This window comes from Empidonax traillii, unplaced genomic scaffold (genome assembly GCF_003031625.1).
Source record: "Empidonax traillii isolate 1590-97213 ecotype Southwest subspecies unplaced genomic scaffold, ASM303162v1 scaffold587:size399798, whole genome shotgun sequence".
Taxonomy (NCBI): domain Eukaryota; kingdom Metazoa; phylum Chordata; class Aves; order Passeriformes; family Tyrannidae; genus Empidonax; species Empidonax traillii.
In genome coordinates, this window is record NW_020955780.1 from 220,283 (window position 1) to 241,213 (window position 20,931).

At 48.9% G+C, this 20,931-nt stretch overlaps 1 protein-coding gene across 1 annotated transcript in view; it reads right to left on the reverse strand.

Annotated features, from left to right (window-relative positions):
• ALX4 (ALX homeobox 4) overlaps positions 1–19,832 on the reverse strand; it is a 38,473-nt gene extending 18,641 nt beyond the window's left edge. Inside the window, exon 1 of the mRNA XM_027898258.1 lies at positions 19,436–19,832. Within this exon, the coding sequence (XP_027754059.1) occupies positions 19,436–19,832 (397 nt within the window). The remainder of the gene's footprint in view (positions 1–19,435) is intronic.
• Between the last annotated feature and the right edge of the window lie 1,099 nt (positions 19,833–20,931).

The window sequence follows — 20,931 nt, forward strand, 5'->3', positions numbered from 1 at the left end:
AGCACTAGGGAGCTCTGAGGCTGACAGCAGGCAGTGCCATTCAGTGCCTGTGGTAGCACTGAGGGTTGTTCAGTTGTGAGCAACAGATAAGGGTGAGGCAGGGCTTACGGCTAAGCTCTCCTGAAAATGAAGAGCACAAGTGTTCTCATCAGATTCAGATTTATGTATTCATCTTAACCTCACCTGTGCCCTTCTGCCACTGCAAGGATCTGAAAAGATCCCTTGCCTGAGCAGTACAAAAGAATAGGGGGCTCTTCACTGCAAGCTGTTACCTCCTCCAGAGCTTTCCCCCACAATCAGTCAGCACCTCCCTCTTCCCCACAAAATGCCCTGGACATTTCCCCTAAAATTTCCACCCAAGCCTCGGCACTGGCTGAACAGGACATCTGCTCCATCCAATTGAGAGGAAGGCACGAGGCACTGGTGCAGCCCTCCACATCTCAATGTGTGTTCCACGCTAACCACACGCCAAGTGAGGCACCATCAGTTCTCACATGTAACAGAAGATATAAATCACTCATCTAGTTAAGAGGGGAGTGGGGGGATGCTACTTCCAGCTGGTGAGGAAGGCTGGTGAGACAAAACTGCCTGAAGGGAGTTGAGCCTTGCTCTGGTGTCTCTCTATGGCACCGTTTAATTCCTTACTGCCAGCTTGCAGAGTGATTCACCCCATCCTGTGGGTCTGTGCCTGTGTGGACAGTGTTCATGCTGTTGGTTGGTTGGTCAGTCGGTCTATCAGTCTGTCTCTCTGCATTTCTCTATCTGTCTCCTTTGCAAAAGCAAACTCTTCTCAGCAGAGGCACCAATGCATTGCTGAAGTTCAGCTGCCTCCCAGAGGTGACTTCCAGGTGCCTGTTTTGTGCTGCTGGCAGCAAGGCTGGGGCTGCAGCCTGAAATCACTGGCACAGAAGAGGGGCAGGAGGAGGGAGATTAAGGCCATTTTGTAATGAGCTGAGCAAGAGCTCAACTGCCTCTGCATTATGGAGTCCTGATTCAAATTAGTTACAGATGAACTTCAGAAGGCTTAAGAGGCCCTGGCCAGAGAGGTGTTTGAGCAGACCGCCCAGCTGAAGGAGCCAGCCTGAAGCCCTAATCCAGCAGGGCACAGCAGCATATGTGTGTCTCTGGACTGCCCTTTCGCCTAAAGTGCAGCATTATGTACCTCAGATGGGCAGTCAGTCAAGCCCCAACAAATCCTCCCAACACAGCTCCTGTGCTGCTCCTCGTGCTTCCCAGTTTGGGCCCACTGGTGCCCCTGTGGAGAAGATCTGCGGACTCTGAGTCTGGATGAAGTGATGTGGCAGCCCCAAGGATACCCAAGTACAGGACATCTCAGGGGGATTTGGGTGCTATCAGTTTCTCTTGGAAATTGGAAAGCAGGAACGAAGGGAAAACTGGAGTAAAAGCAGAAAACACCCAAAGTTGGCTGAACATCACTGAACCACAGAAAAAGCTGAGTTTAAACATTGGGCCAAAGTTTGGGCCAGATTTTTTAACAAAGCAGTTCTGCTGTTCTTCAGTTTTATACAGCTGATTAGTAAAGAAAGGCCCAGAGGAGAGAAGAAAAACTGTCAGCCTTCCCCAAACCTGACTGTTCTTGGAAGCACAGCTATAAATTATTTCCATTCCAACTGCACATCGCAAAACTCAAGGCCAGCCAGGTCTGGGAAAATTCCTACAAGCACTAGGCTTTTAGAAGTATTCAAAAAAGAAATTAGGTTTCTGGCTACCAAACCCACTAATTCACACTGAGCCTGGGCAACAGATTGGCATTAGCTTTTACTGGCAGAGAGTAAGAGGGCAGCAAAATCACAAACTGAAGCAAGAAGCAGCACAACCAAATTGGGAACTTTCCAACCAAGAAGGAAGACACAATATAACTAACAACAAACCTGAGAGTAATAGGTTGTTCCCCCAAACTCTACACCCTCATGATGAGGTAGGGCCAGTGCTGCAGCCCTGTGGGGTTTCCTACAGAGATATTGGTGTCAATGGGGATGGGGAAACCTGGATTCCTGATAAGGTCTGAGAGCAGCAGCAGCAACCCCTGCTAGCCAGGGACTATCATCCCTGGTCTCCCACAGGGAGCCCACAGGCAGTGCAGGGGGTGCACAGTGACCGCAGAGTCTCACTGATCTTGAGAGCTATTTTGAGATATTGAGGGGACACAGCTGCACTGCATGGCCTGGCCGTGAACTACAGCATGTCTACACTGTAGCTGTGGAGGAAGAACAAAAAAAGAAAAATCCGTCTAGGACTGGCTTGCTTGGAAATTCTAACTGACCCTGACATAGTCTAAACAAATATTTTTTAAAATTATTCCGAATGCCCCAGCCTTCTTATATGTATCCCCAAAGAGTGTCATAAAATGTCTGCAGAAAGGACTCTGTTAACCTCTGTTGCCCTGCATTAGAGGCACATATTTCAGCTCCACTTAAACTGAGGTTTAATAAACTCTTGGCCTCTGTAGGATCCCTCCAGCCTCTGGGGCTCATGGTCCTCCCCACCTCAGTCTGGCTCTGGGTCTATGTCCACCACTGGCATTTGCCATGAGCAGCCAATGCCACTGCAGCCTCCAACGGGAGCCCACCATGAGTCAGGAGTGCTACTCTCTCGCGCCTTGCATTTGTTTCTGCTGAGGCTACGAGGAGTAGGGAAAGAATGTTTGAAACTTTCCTTCAGTTCTCCTCAGTTCTTAGGACACCTCTGGAGCATTGTTAGCTCCACATCCTTCATCTCACAGAAGAGAGAAGGTATACGTTGCCTGCGGGAGCCAGGCTAATCTAACTATTTTGAATTATACCATTGGCTGACACAAGCCAACTTGGTAAAATACTGCAAAATACTGCTTGCTTCATGGTTTAAATGCAATGCTTTCTTCATCCAAAAAAATACTTACGTGTTGTTCAATAATCTCTTCTTAATGAAGTTTTGCCAGCTTATCAAGGAGTAAAAATGATACTACATGACTTGGCCTATTACTCTCATGAGACGTTTGTGCAAGAGCCCAAACACATGGTTCTCAAATGAAAGGGGTGAAAATGATTTACAGAAGCAGTAAAGTGAGACAAAGGTTTGTTGATGATGAGGCACTAAGAGGAAATGGAATGAATGTGCCTAAGATTCCTCTAGTAAATGGATAACAAATAGTATTCACAATCAGCAACTTACATTTTTAATTTTGAGCTGAGAATAGCAAGATGCAGATGAAATGGCAGCTATTAAGAAAAAAAAAAATCCATTAGGTAATACTAAGCAAGGAAAACATCCTCAGAAGTGTGCTCTTACTTATGAAAATGGACTCATGAATTGCTGAAAGGGTAAACTGTGCTTGTCAAATAATTCAGAGTGCTGTGCACTCTGAACTTAGCAGAAGGGATTTTATTTCGCTTGAGAACTACTTCACTTTGCAACACATGTAATTGTCACCAGGGAAAAAACCCAAACAAACTAACAAACAAATGGATAAAACCCCCAAACAAACAAACAAACAAACAAAAAAGAAGTAGGTTTGCATGAGCCAAGAGTATTTGACCTTTACTTTCTTCTCCCCCTCCATGGTTCACTTCTTTGCCCAGACTGTCTGTGCCCACTGAGCCACACTCCCACAGTGTCTGCCCATCCTGTGCGTGTGCTCCAGCCACGTGACCCTGACTGCCAAAGTTACCGGCGTCTGGTCACTCACTGTACTTGCTAGTGACCAGGCAGGCCAAGATGTGGATCTCTGGTCATCATCTGCATCACTAAATTCCTTTATAAAGCCACTCTGGGATCAAATTTTTCTGGGGAGAAGATGGTGGTGTAGTTTCTGCAGGTGGTGCCCAGAGCAGTGTGACTCCATTGGCACTGCTGGACTGCCTCTGCTGGCTGGGAATTGTCCCTGGTTGCATGGCATCATACTTTTCCTGGATCCAAGAAAGGCTGCACCAACTACTGGGGGCCACTGCAAGAAGAGTAAGTTCAGACTTAGTTGGAAATACTCCCAGAACATGAGAAATCTGCAGTATGTTTAGGTGTGAAAATTAAAACTGCCACTACTGGTAGAGTTCAAACCACAGCTTCTTGTAACTTGTTGTTAGATAATCTTTCAAAGGAAAGGCACAGAGCACATTTCCTGCCCAAAGCTCAGCTCCACTGCAAGTCTGATGATTTTGCTCCATAGCACAGAACTTATGAAAAGAATCATCACCAGATTTTTTTCCTGACATGAAGAAAACAAAAATGTGCTTAGTTTTAGTTACATTCTTGGAAACAGCTTAATTAATTTAGATGAACTTTTAAAAAATAGTATTATGAAAACAGCTGGAGGCTAACAACCGCTTTTAGGCAAGATTGTTAAGTTTTGATTAAGTTAGAAGCAACTGGATGCAGGATTGTGGTAGGAAGTGTCAGGCAACAGACAAAAACAACGGTGACTCTGGTAACACACTTCCCTAAGAGAGAACAAAAAAATCATGACTCTTGGAAAGAGAAGAACTCCTGGAGCACCACTCATTCTCAGCTGAACTGGATGACTACGTGAAAGATGATGACCATGAAAATCAGCCTAATTTAAAACTGTATCCACATCAGCTGAGTTCATGCCCACTTTTGTGTTTGCTTCCAGTTAACATTCCAGGGCAGGATCATATTGACATGAGTGACGAAAAATGTCAAGTAAATATTAGCAAACATTTGCAGAGATCGTCTTTAGGAACTTGTGAAAAAGAAGATTTTTCCCAGAAACCTATTTCTGCCAGAGGTGGTCATCCAATCGGGGAACAAATACTCATCTCTTGTGTCCACCCTTTACCTACCTTCTAGTCATCACCACAGTTTCACTTTCAGCTGCCTACCCCTTGCACCAGTTGATACACATACACAATCTACTGACCAAACATTACTCACAAACATCATCCCAACAACAATCCTGGCTCCCAGACACACCTCAAAAAATCAGACCTTGCTAACAATTTGCATATATAACACACATTCATTCCTCCTGCTCTCTGTCTCCCAAAATGCTCCCTTAGGGGAGCCCTTGTTTTGGGAGATAATTCATCTGCATGTGGGTGTCTGTGTGCTGACATGGCCCCCAACTCAGAAGGTCCCTGCCTAAAGACACTGTGATGCCAATGCCACAGGCAGAGCTTCGGTGCTTAGAAGTTGCCTTTTCTAGCTGGGTGGGAAGCAATAGGAGGCTTTAAAAGCAGGTGGTGGGAGTGGCTGCAGGCAGGATGGCCTAGAGGGAAGAATAAAATACACAATCAGAAAACAAAGGCTGAAATGAATACAAATCGAAAGCACCAGTCTGCAAGGTATGTACTGTTCAGAGTTTCCTAGACAAGAGTAAGCAAGCCCCCTTTTCAACAGCTGTCTCCTGTGTTCTTTAGAAATGAGCCTATCTACAAGGGTCTGGAAAGAATGAAATTTGGGAAGAACAGATAAACACTTCCATTTCCAATGTCTGAGGGCTCCTGGCATTAGAGGGGCCACTAGGCACCAGCTGGCCTCTGTGTCCCAAAGCATTTCCAGCTCCTGGGCTCAGAGTGATTTCAAGGAAAGCTGCTGGGAGCTGCGGTGGCTTGCTTTCTCCTTCCTTCTCATCTCAGACATGCTGTCTCCTGAGATTTACTGTCTCACAGTACATTTGGGTCACGGTTTTTCATACTTCATGAGAGGCAAACATGCTTGCGTGGGAATGTGTGATTTCTTCTGCAATTCGTCTTGTTCATAGCACTCCCAGGAGAAGATATACAGTCAGATGCAAATAATGCGACTCCAAAGTCCAAAACTCCTTCAGTGAACATGCTTATGAGGCTGTAGCTTCCAAGAAGCCAGGGTTTTAAAGCCAAGGTTTTAGTGCTAGAGGAAACTGTGGAAGCCCTCCATCCCAAAGATGGGGTCCAAGAGCCCTTCTGAGAGCAGGCTGTGCCTGCTAGTAATGACAGGCTTGCCTGGAATTAGGGACCCTCTGAGTATTTGCTGCTCGTATCCTATGTTTTCCAAAGCCATTATGCAGTTTTCCTGAGTTGGCTTAAACCACACTGTTCTTTCCCAGTGATACCTCCTACAGCTGATGAAGCTGAGGCTTATGAACAGGGATAGCACAACTGCTATACAGTCCAATTTACTTCAAACTGTAGTACATAGTGAAAGGAATAATCTCTAATCTCTACGTGTGTAACTTTGTCAAGAACATGACCTGACACAAACAGAAAATAAAACATTTGTAATGGTATCACTCCTGCTTCATCTCCTGTAGGTTGATGGACTGTGATGTTTGGACACTACAGTAACGAGCTCTGTAGATTATTACCAGACAGGGACAGTCTGAAAGCCAGTGTACCATTTCTTTATTTAATGGTTCTTGCTCCAGGAGAAAGCTCTGCCAGGAAAGCTGGGGGTTGTGGAGCAGAGCTGCTCACCTGGGGAAGAGGTGGTCTGGCATAACATCACATTGTGCAGGACACAACAGGGTGAGCAGCAGATCACCTCAACCATGGTGCTACACTGCTATCACTGCCATACTGCCAGGCCCCCTGCTTACCCCTGCCACCTGGTCTGAGCAATGCTCTGGGATGGGCCTTGAGCAGTCCTCAGTGCCCATACTCACACCACTGCATTAATACTTCTGGCACAGAGCTGAGCAAAAGCAAACTGCTTTGCTCATCACCATCAGGCATCCCTGCAAAATTATACCTTGCCCAGCCTCCTTTCAGAAGAACCCAGACCCATGGACCTACACAGGGAGGAAGTGTCAGAGCAACTAATTTAGGCTTTTACATACTAGTATCACATTTTCCTGTTGGGACATTTTCAAGAGCCAGCTTGGACCGACTTTGCTCCCACCGGGATGCTACTGCAGGCTTTCAGCTGCTGCTCCCTTTTCTTCTTAAGAAAGGAAAAGGAGTTCCTTCTGAGAAGGAGTTCTCAGCAAAGTTTTTGGTTTTAATGAAATTTGTGAACTAAATGAGACCATTCTCTATTTTTCCCCAATAGGGAACCAATTTCTACCAGACTCAACATCCTTGGCTGTATTCTTTGCTTTCAGGACCCACTCAGTTACCCTCGTAACTCCTCCTTGGCCATAACTCTTACAAGTTAATGCACTTACGTGGTCACTGCTACACAACATGGTTTATCTGCTTTGGGCTCCTAATATCTCATCTCCATGGGATGTGAAATCACCCAGATTCCCACACATAAGCGGACATCAGAAAATGTTCATGTTGCCTGAAGCAATACTTGTATTAAATTTTCTTTAGAAAAACCTGGGCCATTCCACTTAATTTTTGCAGAGTCCAGGAAGGCTAGATCAACATAGGCCAGATTTACAAACTTCTTGCAAGGACTGTGCTATGTTTCCAGGCTAATATCTGAAAAGGAAAAGTGGAGTACTTTCCCTTTACAGTACTTTCCCTTTACACTGAAAGTCATTAAAATCAACAAAATAGACAAAGGGCTGGATCAGTCCTGGTCCTTTTGTCACTCTTGTAAAGTGTCTGAGGTTTAAGTGATTCAATTGCCCACTCACAGGTTTCTGGTGCTGTGCAAGACACACTAAGGTCTCTTAGAGGCTGACACGGGGCAGGCAGGTACAAAGGCCTTGAGGAGCAGCACAGGGAGACCAGGCAGTGTAAATGGAGCCATCTTAGGCCAGGTGGCATGCAGTTGGCTCAATGCCTCCTCCTGGCATCAGCCAAACTTCCTCTCTCCACCATCTTTAGAATGCTGGATACCTCCTGTTGCATTTACTACCATCTGACAAACCTGTCTAAATACTTTGGCCTCAAAGCCTCTGCCTGATTGCATGTTCTTCATGTCTAGTTCCCCAAATATGGTGAAAAATTCATCCCTTAGAAGCTTGGTTGCTATCACAGACTCTTAGTTCCTTTTTGGGTAAACTTTAGGTCATTTTCTAAAGAAACCCATAGCTACCAGCAAATATTGTCTGGCAGATTCCACCTCAGGCAAAGGCCCAACAACATCACCAGCAATGAGCTGCAGTAAAGTCCCCAGGAGACACTGCTCAGTAGAGTTTCTCCCCATCTTTGGGGACCTGCTTTTGGAATACAACTCATGCAAGAAAAGCATCACACTTCCTGTAGTAATTTTCCATCATCTGTCTGCATTTTCATCAAAACCAGTTGTCTCATGGCTTGACTAAGGGGTTTAGAACCTCAAGATGTCCAATGGTTTTGACATCATACCAAAACATCAGAACCTTCTTTTTGAGTGTTTCAGTTATAACAAGCTCTCACGAGTGCTTGTCTCACATTGTTTTATTCCCCATCTCCTATAAAACATTTAGTCTTTAAATTACAAGCTTTCTCGCCCTGATCAGAGAACTTTTGCCTTGATAGTTTGAAGAGAGTTTACAGTCAAAAGCATACAAGGTTGCCAAATGAGAGGGTTTTTTTTTTCAATCACACCTTGTTTGACACCACAGGCCTTTTTGAGGGATACTTTTAGTTCCTTGAACTCTGCTCTTGCAAACTTAGACCTACTGGATGAAACAGGATTGTTTTCATTCCTGCATACTGTGGAAGAAGGGAGATAAAAAAGCATGTATTCTCAATATTTTCTTCCTGTTCTGCTGAGGAAAATGTCTGCCCAAAAAAAGGCCTGTGAATAAGACATTGGCAGAACTAGTCTTTCATGACTATGGTCTTGTGTCAGGGCCGTTCCAGCCCCACAGGCACCTCCATCTCTGTTTAATGGAAACTGCTTCAGCTCAGAAGTTGCCCAGCTGCTCTACTTTCGCCACCACAGTAGCTTTCTCTTCTCTCAAGGAGCATGTGGAGCTTTTGTCATCCTGGCAAGTCTGCAGCTGAGCCTCCAGGGGCAGGATCAGAGCCATGCAAAGCCAGGCAGGCTGACAGTGACGTGTTCCCTTCCCTGCCATTGGGGAACCGCTGCCACTTTTGCTCCTGAGTATTTGCCCATTGTGTGTGTTATGCCTCTCTTCAGAAGTTGACCTTGCTCTGGGTCCAATGTAGATTGGCAGCCTGGAGCTCATGGCAGCCTGTTCATAAGACATCATCTGTTCTTATTAAAGGGCCGACCACAGTCCAGGGTATGCTCAGTGGTACCACAGGGAATGGGTTGCTGACCATGCAGTGCCTGCTGTGTTGGTCTCTCGAGTGAAGGCTGCTGCACGCAGGTGGTGGGAGTTCCACAGTACAATATTTTATAGACTTAACATGAAAGCCATTTTCACCTCTAGATATTCTCTATGGAAACCAAAATGAACCCAGTAAGGCACATCCCACACCTCACCTAGTAATGGTAAGGCACAAGAACCCTCTGATCAATGTATTATACAGCAAAGTTTTTGCTGGATTTCTTTTCTAGCAAGGACAACAGACGAGGTCCAAAAACTGGCTACAAGCTCAAAGAAACAGCTCAGGACTTGCCCACAGAGGCAGGCACCACAAACAGATTGCCCAAAACTCTTTATTTCATATGAGCCATGTCTTTGAAGGAAAACACCGCAGGCTGAAAACCCTGGTGCTGACTGACCAGGTCCCAGCCACACTGATGTATGTGCTGAGTGTTAGTTCATCTTCCACCCTGGCTATGGTGAGCAATTTCCTGGATCCCATCAGTCCAGTCTACTGCATGCGTTTTTCCCCAGCAAGGACAATTTCCTCAATCCCTGCCCTCCCTCAGATCCATGTGACCATGTGTCCCATCATCTCCCTCTTCTGTCTAGTTTCCAGGACCAGTACCTGAACGAGCAACTGCAATGTCTGAAGATTATGACACGAGTGGTAAACCCCTCTCTTGCTACTTAACTATTTCCTTAGCCCTCCCTCTAAAGTGGGCTGCTGACAAATGGACAAAAATAGGTTGTTCAACAAAGAACTTTTTACTGTTAAGGCCAAGGAAAAGGAGATTTCCAGTACAACCAGCCACAAGACCAAACCAGTTAAAGGCTACAAGGAAAGAGTGGAGTTCTCTGGATACCAGCTTAATATCCAACCCTGGCCACAAATAAGCCTTACTACAGCTTCAACTTTAACTTAAAACTGGTATCACCCAGCTTTGCATGCGCACCTTCGAGTCCTCCTGTTTCCTGAGCTGAGTTTGGGCCTTTCAGTAGATTTTTACTGTCCTGATCAGCCATATATTTATAACAACCTTCTTTGTGGATATTTCCCTTCCCCAACAGAGCCACACTTAAATGAGCCACTGCACTCATGTTTGATGTTGTAGCCAATACCCCATTGCTTCCTATCCTGCAATAGAATATTCTTCTATTAGATTGAAGTGGTATGAACTGCATGGAAATACTCTTTTCTCCGGAACAGGAGACCTCACACCTATATAAAGCAACTGGCTTCCCTCTCTTCCAGTAGCAGCTTTCTGACTTCTGTTCAAGAGCTGAAATGAAGTATTTAAGCTCTGCCATAAATCCCACAGCTTCACGGAGTGTTTCTGGCCTTCTGCACAATCTGCCTAACTGTCTAGCAGTTGGTCCATCGGCTATTTATCTTGGAAGTCCTCACTGGAGACATGAGGAACACAAAATGTCTGCAGGTCTTCTGCCAATTTAGGTAGGTCTCTTCTTCCTCTTGCCTTCTAGCATTTGGCTATGTCCTGTCTAGCTCAGACAGATATCTGGCTCCAATCTGCTTAGAAGTTTCAGACCAAATCTTGATAAGGCAGGTTATGTCTATAACACAGTGTTTCTCAGCTCTCAGCTATGGGCCCTTGCCACAGCTGTGCTCCTGACTCCACTCCAGGACGAGGTTTGGGCATGCACCATCCCAGGGAAGGTTGGAAAAGAACCATATAGTGCTCCAGAAGGTCTCACAGCCTCCTGAACTGGAGACCAGCACCATGGTCCAGGCTATAGAGCATGCCTCTGCCCTAGCATTTGGCCTCAGGCTCTCCTCCATCCAGTTCCTCTTCCCAGCCAGTTACTCAGTGAGAATGGACATGGATCAGCCTCCCGTGCAGTCTTTTTGAGTGACATTACTGGGGCTGGAAAAACCTGATGCTGTGGGTGTCCTTATGCTTGTGTTACAGAGCACATGCACTGGAAACGGGCAGTCTCGCAGGTGACCCATCCCCACCTGGCAGACCCAACAGCCTGAGACCAGCTCCATGCCCAGCAGGCTGGTACCCTGGTGAGCCTCTGATGTCATTTTTTGAGATGTTTTCCTTCTCTTTCAGAAACGTTCTTGTGGCACAGGTTTCCTACCAAGTTTCAATGTTTTCCTGTTTCCCCTATTTTGTAAAACAACTTATGGCCTGTGTCACACATGTTCCTCAGCACCTCACAGAGTCACGGTCTTGCAGCTGGGCCTTCAGATCTCTCTGGGCACTCTCCCAGCATAGAGTCATTCTCTGATTGTTTTTGACCCTTTCTGGGAAAATTCCTGATATTGCCTCCTCTCCTTGTGCACACTGTACAGCTTTGGTTTGTTTTGATTTTATTCTGGTGTGAATTCCTTTCGCTTTCCACTGATCCAGAACAGATTAGATATCTGCAAGCACCTTTGTTATCTGATCCCTCTTGCATCAAAAGAGTGAATACAGTTCCCCATTTCCCTCTTTGGAAACTGCATCCTACCCTGAAACCAGTGTTACAGCTCCTAAGTAAAGCAGTCAGTTAATATTCAAAGTCCCAAGGGGACTGCTTCCACTACAACGAGGAACTGATGAGACATGAGATATTTCTTTGAAGCAGCAGTGCTTGCACACAAAGCCCAGATAGAGAACAACAGCAATCAGATAGGAGTTATACTGAGACCTTACAAGTTTATTTTATTTCCCCCAGACAGAATTCTGCCCAAAACATTTATTCTGTCTCTTCCTCCATTTCCTCAGTACCCGTTGATAGCACTTCTCTGATGGGCCTTGATGCTGTTGACTCCCTGCCCTTTGGTTTTGTAGGGTTTTCAGACTTCCACTGAAGAAAGGTGGTTGTTATCTTCATAAGCCCCACACAGTTTTCACACAGCCTCAGCATATATCACGTCTGTCAGTGAGTAAACCAGCTTACCTTTCAGGCTCCATCACCAGCTTACACACTTGCCTTACAGCTAATGAACACAGTTCTCGCTAATAAGGAACATATTTAGAAATAAAACTGATTCAACAACCTGTTTCCAACAAACAGGTTACCAGTAACAAGATAAACACTTAAACTACATCTTTACTAAAAAAAAGAAAAAAAAAGCAGATGCAAACAGACTTCTTTTTAGTGCTGAGTTAGGCAATGCAATGGTCTTCAATCAGTGCAGATGAGAATCCATAGATCATGACATACCAGCTTGTCATGACTAAATCCTGCTGGGACTTGAAGACAGCAGCTACTAAATGTTGAATCACAGCTATTCTCAACAGCAATATAAAGAATTTGATACTGGTGGCTTCATACTTATATAGTACATAAAATCAATTGCAGACCACCTTCCATAATAGTGCTGAGTCTATCACTGCTTATCACCCATCTGAGATATCTCCTCTTCTTCCCCTACCTCTTCTTATAAATCTATTCCTCCCTCTCTCTATTTTTCTCCTCTATTCCTCATTGATCTCTCTTTTTGTCCAAAAAACGGCCCTAGAAGTATTGTGCTGATATCAATTTCTCTTTCACATTATGTCTACCTTTGTGACAGTCAAAATATGAAGATGATTTGCAAGCATGAATGAGAAACACGGCCAAGCAGATTCCCCACTATGTATAATAACATTGATTCAGCTGAACTTATACAGAAAATAAAGCGGAGGTCATTTATTTAACATATCCAAGTAGCTTTCCTCCTTTACTTATGAACTTTCGTTTACACATTGAGTCAGCTGAGAGACGTGTAACTATGATAAATTACTCTAACACTTTATTCACATGAAATGTTCCCATCCATCTCTCAGTAAATGTTTCTCAAGCCACAGGGGTCCTATATTAGCTGCATTACCACTCAGGTATCTACTAATCCAGAACTATATCCCTTTCCCTTTTGAAAATGTATCTACATGAAGATATTATATCTATGCTTTCCAAGCTGATTAACAATTGAGATGGGATTTTTTTTTTTTTTTAATGTGTAGGAGGAGTATCTCAGAAACATATGACTATTGGGGCAGGGATTTTTCAGCATTTTCTGAAATGCAAAACTCATATCTTGTGTTGGCCAATATAGGCTGCCCACGCTAATGAGCTGCTTTTAAAAGATTAGACCATTAAAGTGGATTGGCAGGCTGAGCCTATTTGACATACTGAGTTGCTACGGTTTCTTGCACAGAATATGGACATAGCTGTGAAGAAACTTAAGTTAAATCCCTTCAAAAATCAAGCATAGCGCACCTCTACTCCTTGAGTTTCTAACTCCAACAGTGGCTGCTTCTACAGCCGGCTGAGTGCCTCCTTCTGCCGGGGCCACTGCCCTGGGAAGGTCACACTGATGCCACTGAATGGCCACAGCTTCACCTTGCATTAGCTACTGGGATGTTATGAGTTTCAGTTTTTCCGACTGCAAAATGAATAGAAAATTCTCTTACTGCCCCAGAACACATCACGCTTTTTACCTGAGAATTGCTGCAGCTGCAGAAATGCCCTGAACAAATAATAAAGCAGCTTAAGGACTCCAGGGAACGAAACTGGCTAAAGGGCCAGGAACTAGGGCGGCCGAGTGGACAAGTCTGGAGATGTCCTTTAGCAGCGGACCTTGGCTCCGAGCCTCCAGACACCACCTCCCGCTTACAAGAGAAACTCATCATGGCTTTGAACGCAGGGTTTGGAAAATTAATACACCTTCAAGATCTGAGAAACTGAAGTCTGCACATTAACTCCCCTTAAACCCTTGGTGCATTTAACTTGGGAGATTAGAAACCACAGCCAAAGAAATCTCTTTTGATTCAGAACGTGTTTTGAGCAGTCACCCATAAAGCAGCCAGTGAATCACTCTAGCCAGTTAGTCATGCAGCCACACTGAATGTACACTCAAACGTCTGCACAAAATAAACAGCCTGCAGCTCCAGATAACACATACACAGCTCATTTGCGTTATCTGGCATCAGCATATATTGTTAATAGGACTCCTACACCAAACCCTTAGGAAAAGACGCACTCAATAAGCACCTCCAAATCTCTCTCCCCATCAGTATTTTTCTCATCTGCTCCGCTCTGTGTTGCTTTCAAAACAATTAAGATCGGCAAAAATTTTAGGACTCTTTCTCTCTCTCCGCACCCTTCTTGTTGCTGGTAACGTCCTGCTGAGGTCAGAGAAGTGCGCTGCAGAAGTGTAGGGCCAAAGCGGAGTTAATTCCAATCAGCAGAGGACAAGACGAAAATAAACAACTCTAGTACGAAAAGAAATCTTCCTGCAAGGAGGGAGCGGCAGGGATACAGGCGGAGGGAGGCTCCCGCTCCTTTGACACATGAGTGTTATAAACAGCTCAGGTCAGGAATCCTATAAAAACCTCCAGCCAGATCTACTGTCCAAGTCAAGAGAAGCGCAAAACACCTTTTGGAAAGAGCCGCGAATAAACCTTCCTGCGCGGCCCTAGGGGTAAGGAGCGTGAGCCCTACCTTCGCGTCTGGCTCCCTGAGGAAATCCCGCAGGTTTCCACGGAGGAGATCCCGCACCTCCAAGTGTCTGTTCAAACAGAGCCAAACTCCTGGCGAGAGCTCCCTCCCCTCCCTGGGAGGGTGCCGGAACCCTTGAATGGCAGATCTGGTGGCCCTATTGTGGAAAAGAGAGGGCTATTGCCAGGGCGGCGTCAGCAGCACGCCGGGAGCCGAGCCCTGCCGGGCCCCCGGCCCCGCTGCACCGGGAGGGAAGGCTCGACTCTGCCGTCCAGCTCCCCGAAGTTCGCTTTGCCTCCTCGCCCTCCTGGTTCCGCTTGCCGGCTTCTGCTCCCTGATGCCAGCTTGGCTCCTTTCCGTCTTTCCCCTCTTCCCAACTCGCGCCTTCCTCTCGCTCACTTCTCTCCTTTATACCCCCTCGTTGCCCCCCGCGGCGATCAGGGCAGCAGCATCTCCCCACCCCAGCGGAGAGAGGTACAGGGGGAGCCCGCACACACCTCGCCCGCGCCCTTATCCACGGGGAAGGAGCCGAGAGCCGAGACCAGAGCTGGGGGGAGAGGGAAGGGGAGGCAGGACCGAATGGCCACCGCAGCGCAAGATGCCCTTCTCTAAGTTCTCTGCACCCCTGGCCCGCGAGGGGCAGCGACGGCAGTCGCCTCCCGGCAGAGCGGTTCCTGCGGAGATGCTCAGCCTGGCGGCCCGCATCCCGGTGTGGGGGCACGGTATCGCCCACTGCGAAGAGCCCTCAAGCGTCCCAAGGGGAGCACACGGACCCTGTAACCCCGTTCCGCTTAGGGCGCGGCACTGCTGCGGGAGCCGGGGGAGGGGGCAGATACCGCAGAGCCCTTGATCTTCGGCGGGAGCTCCGCGCGGCGCCGCGGGGAGCCCCGAGTGCCTGGCAGCGAGCGGTCCCTCGCGGGAGGCGGAGAGGGACCGCCAGCGAGCTCGTTCCCGCCGTGCCTGCAGCTTACATTACATCAGGGGAGGAGGAGGAGGAGAAATGCATTAAAAGTGTCAATTGAAAAGAGCATGCAGCGAGCCTCTGATTCCTACAGCAGTGGCTTTCTGCACTTCTAATAATAAAAGTGCACTTATGGCTGCACTTTTTATTTTCTCCCTAAATAAAAGAAATGGTTGTTATTTGCATAACGCGGCACTTAAAGAATTTCCTCTGTTAGAGAAAGCCCGTTTCCTTTCTCCTGTTTCCTTCGAGCAAATATCCCCATCACATTCGCCTTCACTCCACAAAGGATTTTATTCCAGCCCGTATTTCTAGACAGCAATATACGTATACATTTCTGTGTGTGTATGGATATGTGCATACATAAGCTTCAAGACAAGTAACTTACTTTAGCTCCACGCAATAGAAATAGCAAGTCGGATTACTACAGCACATAAATCATTGGAAAGCTTTTTTCCCACCTAAGCCAAGATATATAACCTGCTCTGATGACTAGATGATCTTGAAGGTCTCTTCCAACCTTGGTAAATCTACGATTCTATGGCTGTATTTAAGAATTCGGCTTTAATTACCCGTGCCGGTTTGCGTAATCATCTGTACCCCTATTCGCGGCAGAGAACGCGAGGGGAAGCCGTGCGAGGCCGCCGGCCCGCCGCAGCGCACAGGGAGGGGGCTTTGGGCAGGGACGTGAGGAGCCCTGCTGGGTGCCCCACAGGGCCCTGTCGGCAGTCGCCTCTGCGAGAGGGCCGCAGAGAGCCCGGTCGAGAGCCAGGGCCGCCCAGTGCCACCGTCCCTGCCAGCAGCCGGGTTGGAAGCGCTCCGACGATTGCCATCCGTGTCCTTCGCGCATTTACGGACGCAGCTCGCCCTTTGCCTATATTTATCCGTACAATGCAGTGGAAGGGCTTAGATCTAGAAATAGAAACCGAGAGCTATAGATGGCAGGCTCGGGCTTTTTATAACTCAAAAATACTTTTTTTATTAAAGAAATAAAATTAAACTAAACAAAAACAACAAAAAGGACTGGACACCCTGTCTGGCCGGCTCGCAGGGTGCGTGCCATGCCCGCTGTGCCCTGCCGGCCTGTCCCCCGCCTCAGTGCCCGGCCGCTCCACTCCGCGCTCTCCCGGGGCCTCTACCAGCGCCGAGGGGAAAGGCGAAGGCAAGAGTTCCGGGGCCGCACTGCGGGGTGCAGCACCCCCAGGGAATGGCGAGACCGGCCCGGGCCACGGGCCCGCCGCAGCACCAGGAGTGGGGGAAGGCGGCCGTCTGAGCACGTCTGGCAAGAGAGCCTGCCTGTTGGTCGGCCTCGGTTTGTATTTCGTTTGTTTAGGGTTTTTTTTCTCTTCTTTTGGGATTTTGTTGTTTTTCAAATTGAGGGATTTACGGTCACGACATCCCACCACTCCAGCATCCTGCTCAGGCCCGGGCAACAGGGAAGGTGGGGAGCCAATAGTCCCCGCCGCCGTCGCCGCGCTCCTTTCCCTCTACACAACGCGCACGGCAGTACCAGCACCAAAGCTGCCGCGGGGTCTCGGCAGAAGGCAGCGGGGCAGTCGTCTGCTCCCCGAGCAAACCCCTCTGGTAGCTCTCCTCACCCGCCGCGTCCCGCCTGCGCCCCGGATGGCCATGCTTGTGCCCGCTGCACACAACGAGGGCGGCTTTCTCTTCTCACGCGCTCATCCACACCAAGATTGTTTACCCGCACTCGGAGGTTTCCCGGTCCCTTTAGCCCATCGCGGGATTGCCAGGGCACAGCCCTTGTGCCCGGCGCGGTGTGTCTCGCCATCTGAGAAAAGGCGGAGGGGTGCCTAGGGGTGTTGCAGCCGCTCTGCAAAACCCCGGTCTGGCTGTTGTTAGCAAGTCTCTCTCTTCAACCATTAAGCACTATTATTATCACTATTGCTATTAATTATCCCCACCGAACCATGTGTCTCTCATTATAGCCCACCGTCCCTAGCCACATCACAAGGGGCTCGCAAAGAGCGCGGTCTGGGCCAGTCCGGGCCACTTGCCGCCGCTGTGGTGCCTCCACTGAAGGAGAGCGCGAAGGCCCGCTTGAAAATAAATCAGGGGAACCCCGGCGGTGTTAAGGAGGGTAATAAACTCGTGTGATTCTACCGGGAATTGTAATGTGGCATCACAGGCTATGCCGGCAGCCTGGGCTTTGCCAACCTACAAAAACGAGAGCCGGTTAGAAGAGAGAGGATGGCAGGACGGTAGGGAAGGCACGGGGTCTCCACTGCGCTCCCACTCCCAGAGCAAGCGAAGACCGGGAACTCCCCCGGTCCGCAAGGCCGCAGGGCTCCCTAGTCCCATCGTGTCCTTCCCCGTGAAGCCCCACCTGGCTCAAGAAGGCCTCCACGGACGAGGCCTCGACGCCAGTGGGAATTGTCCGCCAGTGGGGAAAGGGCAGGGGAAGAGAAGGAGCGTGGAAGAAGGAGAAAGCTCCAGTCATGGCCAGAACAAACGTGAAAGCAGCCCTCAAACAGAGCCATACCACTGCGCAGCCCAGTGGGGAGATAACCGCGGAGGGAGGGTTGCGGGCAAGGACCCGTGCGGGCCAGGCCAAGAAGCAGAGCGCGGCCGTAGGACGGGGGACGGGATCGACCCCTGCCTGTCCAGGCGCACCGTAGACAGGTTGTGCCTGTGGCTCCCGAGTACGGCTACATGGCGAGGACTCCCCGTGAAGGGAAATCACCTGTGTGGAGAGGAACTGGGGCTGTGGACCTGGACCCGGGGACACCTCAGATGCAAGCAGGGCGCGATGGACGGCGCCCGAACGGGAGCCGGCATGCAGCGGAGATGGGTAAAGGCGTGGCACCTCCGCCACCTTTTGAGGCTAGAGATGGGGGGAAAAAAGGTAAGTAAAGAGGGAAAAGAGTGCTAAAATGACGGCGAGAGTATAGAAGTGGGATTGCCGGCCTGATCTGCAGCTCTCCTGGCTACCCTGCGCCCTCACTCCGTAGACACCGTCCTTTTTAGGGTCTCCCTGGAGACACAGTCCTATCGCTGTCCCTGCCGGTTGGGGACACGGTGTACTGACTCATACAGGATGGGGACCACCTCAGAGGCGACGCGCTCAGTCTAGGCCAGGGCAGCCCCTCTTCGCCCACACAGAGATCCCGGCAAGGAAGAGGAATTTCATTTCCACTTTCTCTTGCTGGGAAAACTGATTAGGGGGATTTATTTGTTTCGTTGTTGAATTTCTATTTGTTTTTAGGGGGTGTTGTTTGTTTGTTTTCCTTTTTTCCTAACCTCCCAGATACAGCGGAGAGCTCCCGAAAAAGCCTTTTAAAGCCACGCTCGGAAACGACACGAGAAGCGCCCCCGTTCCCGGCTGTCCTGTGAGCGCCAGCGCAAGGGAGTGTCTTAATTGCCGCTAATGACCCGCAGAGAGGATGCGAGGGAGTTATCTGCAGCCGGGCAGAAATCAATTAGAGGAGTGGCAATTAGGGGAGAAAGTGAGAGACGGGAGAGACCGCTACAGCGAAAAGTGAAAATTTGGGTGAAGTTTTCCAGAAATTCTTCCTATGGAAAAGGGTCCGCGTGGAGAGTACACTGCGCAGCCCGGCGCTCCGCTCTTTCTTTCTCTCCCAGTTTCTGCGGACTTCCCCGCACTACTCAATACTACGGTTTGCGGGAGCGCATCTGCCCCGTTCCGAAATTACAATTAAGATCACCGCAAAGCGGGACATGGCGGGAAAGGCGGCTTCCCGCGGGCGTCGCGGGGTCCAGACCCGTCTAGGAATGAAGATACTCATGGGGCATGGCGGCACCCTCTGCAGCGGGAGGGAGTTGCGCGCCGGAGCCGGGCAAGGTCTCCTTGACCCCGGTAGGATTTGCTCTGCCGGGCAGCCACCCCCCACATCCCCGGGAGGCCCTTTCCAGGCCCGGGAGTATCTCTCCGGTTTCGCCTCCAGTGTTTCCCCCGCCGCACGCCAAGGACTCACCGTAACAGGGGACCTGCAGAGTTCCGTTGTGGCTGCTGCTCTCTTGCAGCTTGATGTTGCTGTCCGGGGGGGTTTTGCAGGGGCCTCGCTGCATGTAGAGGTGCGGCGGCTGTTGCTGCGGAGGGTATTTGTTAAAGGAGGCCGGAGCCCCGGCAGAGCCGGCAGCCTGCACACTGCCATCCAGGGACTGACATTCCTGCTGGCTGTAGCGGCTTCGGCACTTAGTGCTGCTGTCACCAAAGCCTTGTCCTTTGCTGGCCAGGAAAGTAGGGCTGAACTTGTCACTTGCTTGAAATGCCCTAAAAGGCGAGGAGCCTTCTGTGTCCTGGGAGGCTGCGTTGTAGTAGGAATCCATGGCAGCCGGATCACAATAAGAAACACAAGTATCAGCATTCATTCCTAAAATTAAAAGGCCCGAGTGTCCTTAATGCGCTTGGAGGGGCACCAGGAACCACTCTTTCCCTCTCGCATAGACACACACTCACAGCTGGGCCGGGGAGCTCTAAGAGAATTCAGATGTTCGTGAAAGCTGACCAGAACTCCAAACCCCCTTTAAGATCTCGCACAGTAAAAGGGGTCTTTTTCTTTCCCTCCCTCTCTCTCTCTCTCTCTCACACACGCTTGCCCTCCGTCTCTCTCTCTAAACTACACTTTAAAGAGGCTCTTCTCCGCACTTTCCCCCCCACAATAGGAAAGGGAAAAAAAAAAAAAAAAAAAAGAGAGAGAAAGACCTCTCCCCCAATTAATATGTAGATGATGACAGTGGAGGGGAGGGGGCCCAGGAAGGGGTGTGTGTGAGTGTGTGTGTTTATGGGGGTGTGTGGAAGGAGAGGGAGGGTGGAGGTCATATCTTTTGCATTAAAAAAAAAAAAAATTAAAAAATAAACCAACCAAACAAACAAAAACAAATCAGCCCCAGAAGTTTTTATGATTAAAAAACAGAAAATCAAGCAGATGACATGAACGCCACGAAGGGATGGATGCGGGATCCGCGCCGGCAGAAGCGCCGGGGACGATTTAATGGTCGTGACACGCTCTATTCGCTCCGGCCCTCTCCCCTGTTCACTTCCCTAGCTGCGGGGACCCTCGCCGCTGCGACCCCCTCCTCTGTATTAAAGGCAATACGGATTTCCCCTGCAGCTATATGCCTTTAAGCCTCCCCCCCACCCCTCATCGCATTAACCCCTTCAGGGACGACAGCTCTCCCAGCGCTGCCGTGAGGCAGTGCCGCGGTCGCCCCGCACATCGCCGGGCGAGCTCTCCATCGCGTCTCGGCGCACGTTTATTATGGTCATGATTTATTTACCTCTAAAAACGTGCTCTCTCCAGGTGTAAAACAACTGGATCCAAACGGGAGGGCAGCAGGGAGGGATTTTAACAGGGTCTCCAAGCACACAAAATTGCACTAGGCTTCTGAGATTGCCAGAGGTGCCTTGCAAAAGGACAGAGGCTGACAGGAACCCTTTTTGGCTTGAGGGGTCAATTGCAAACCAAAA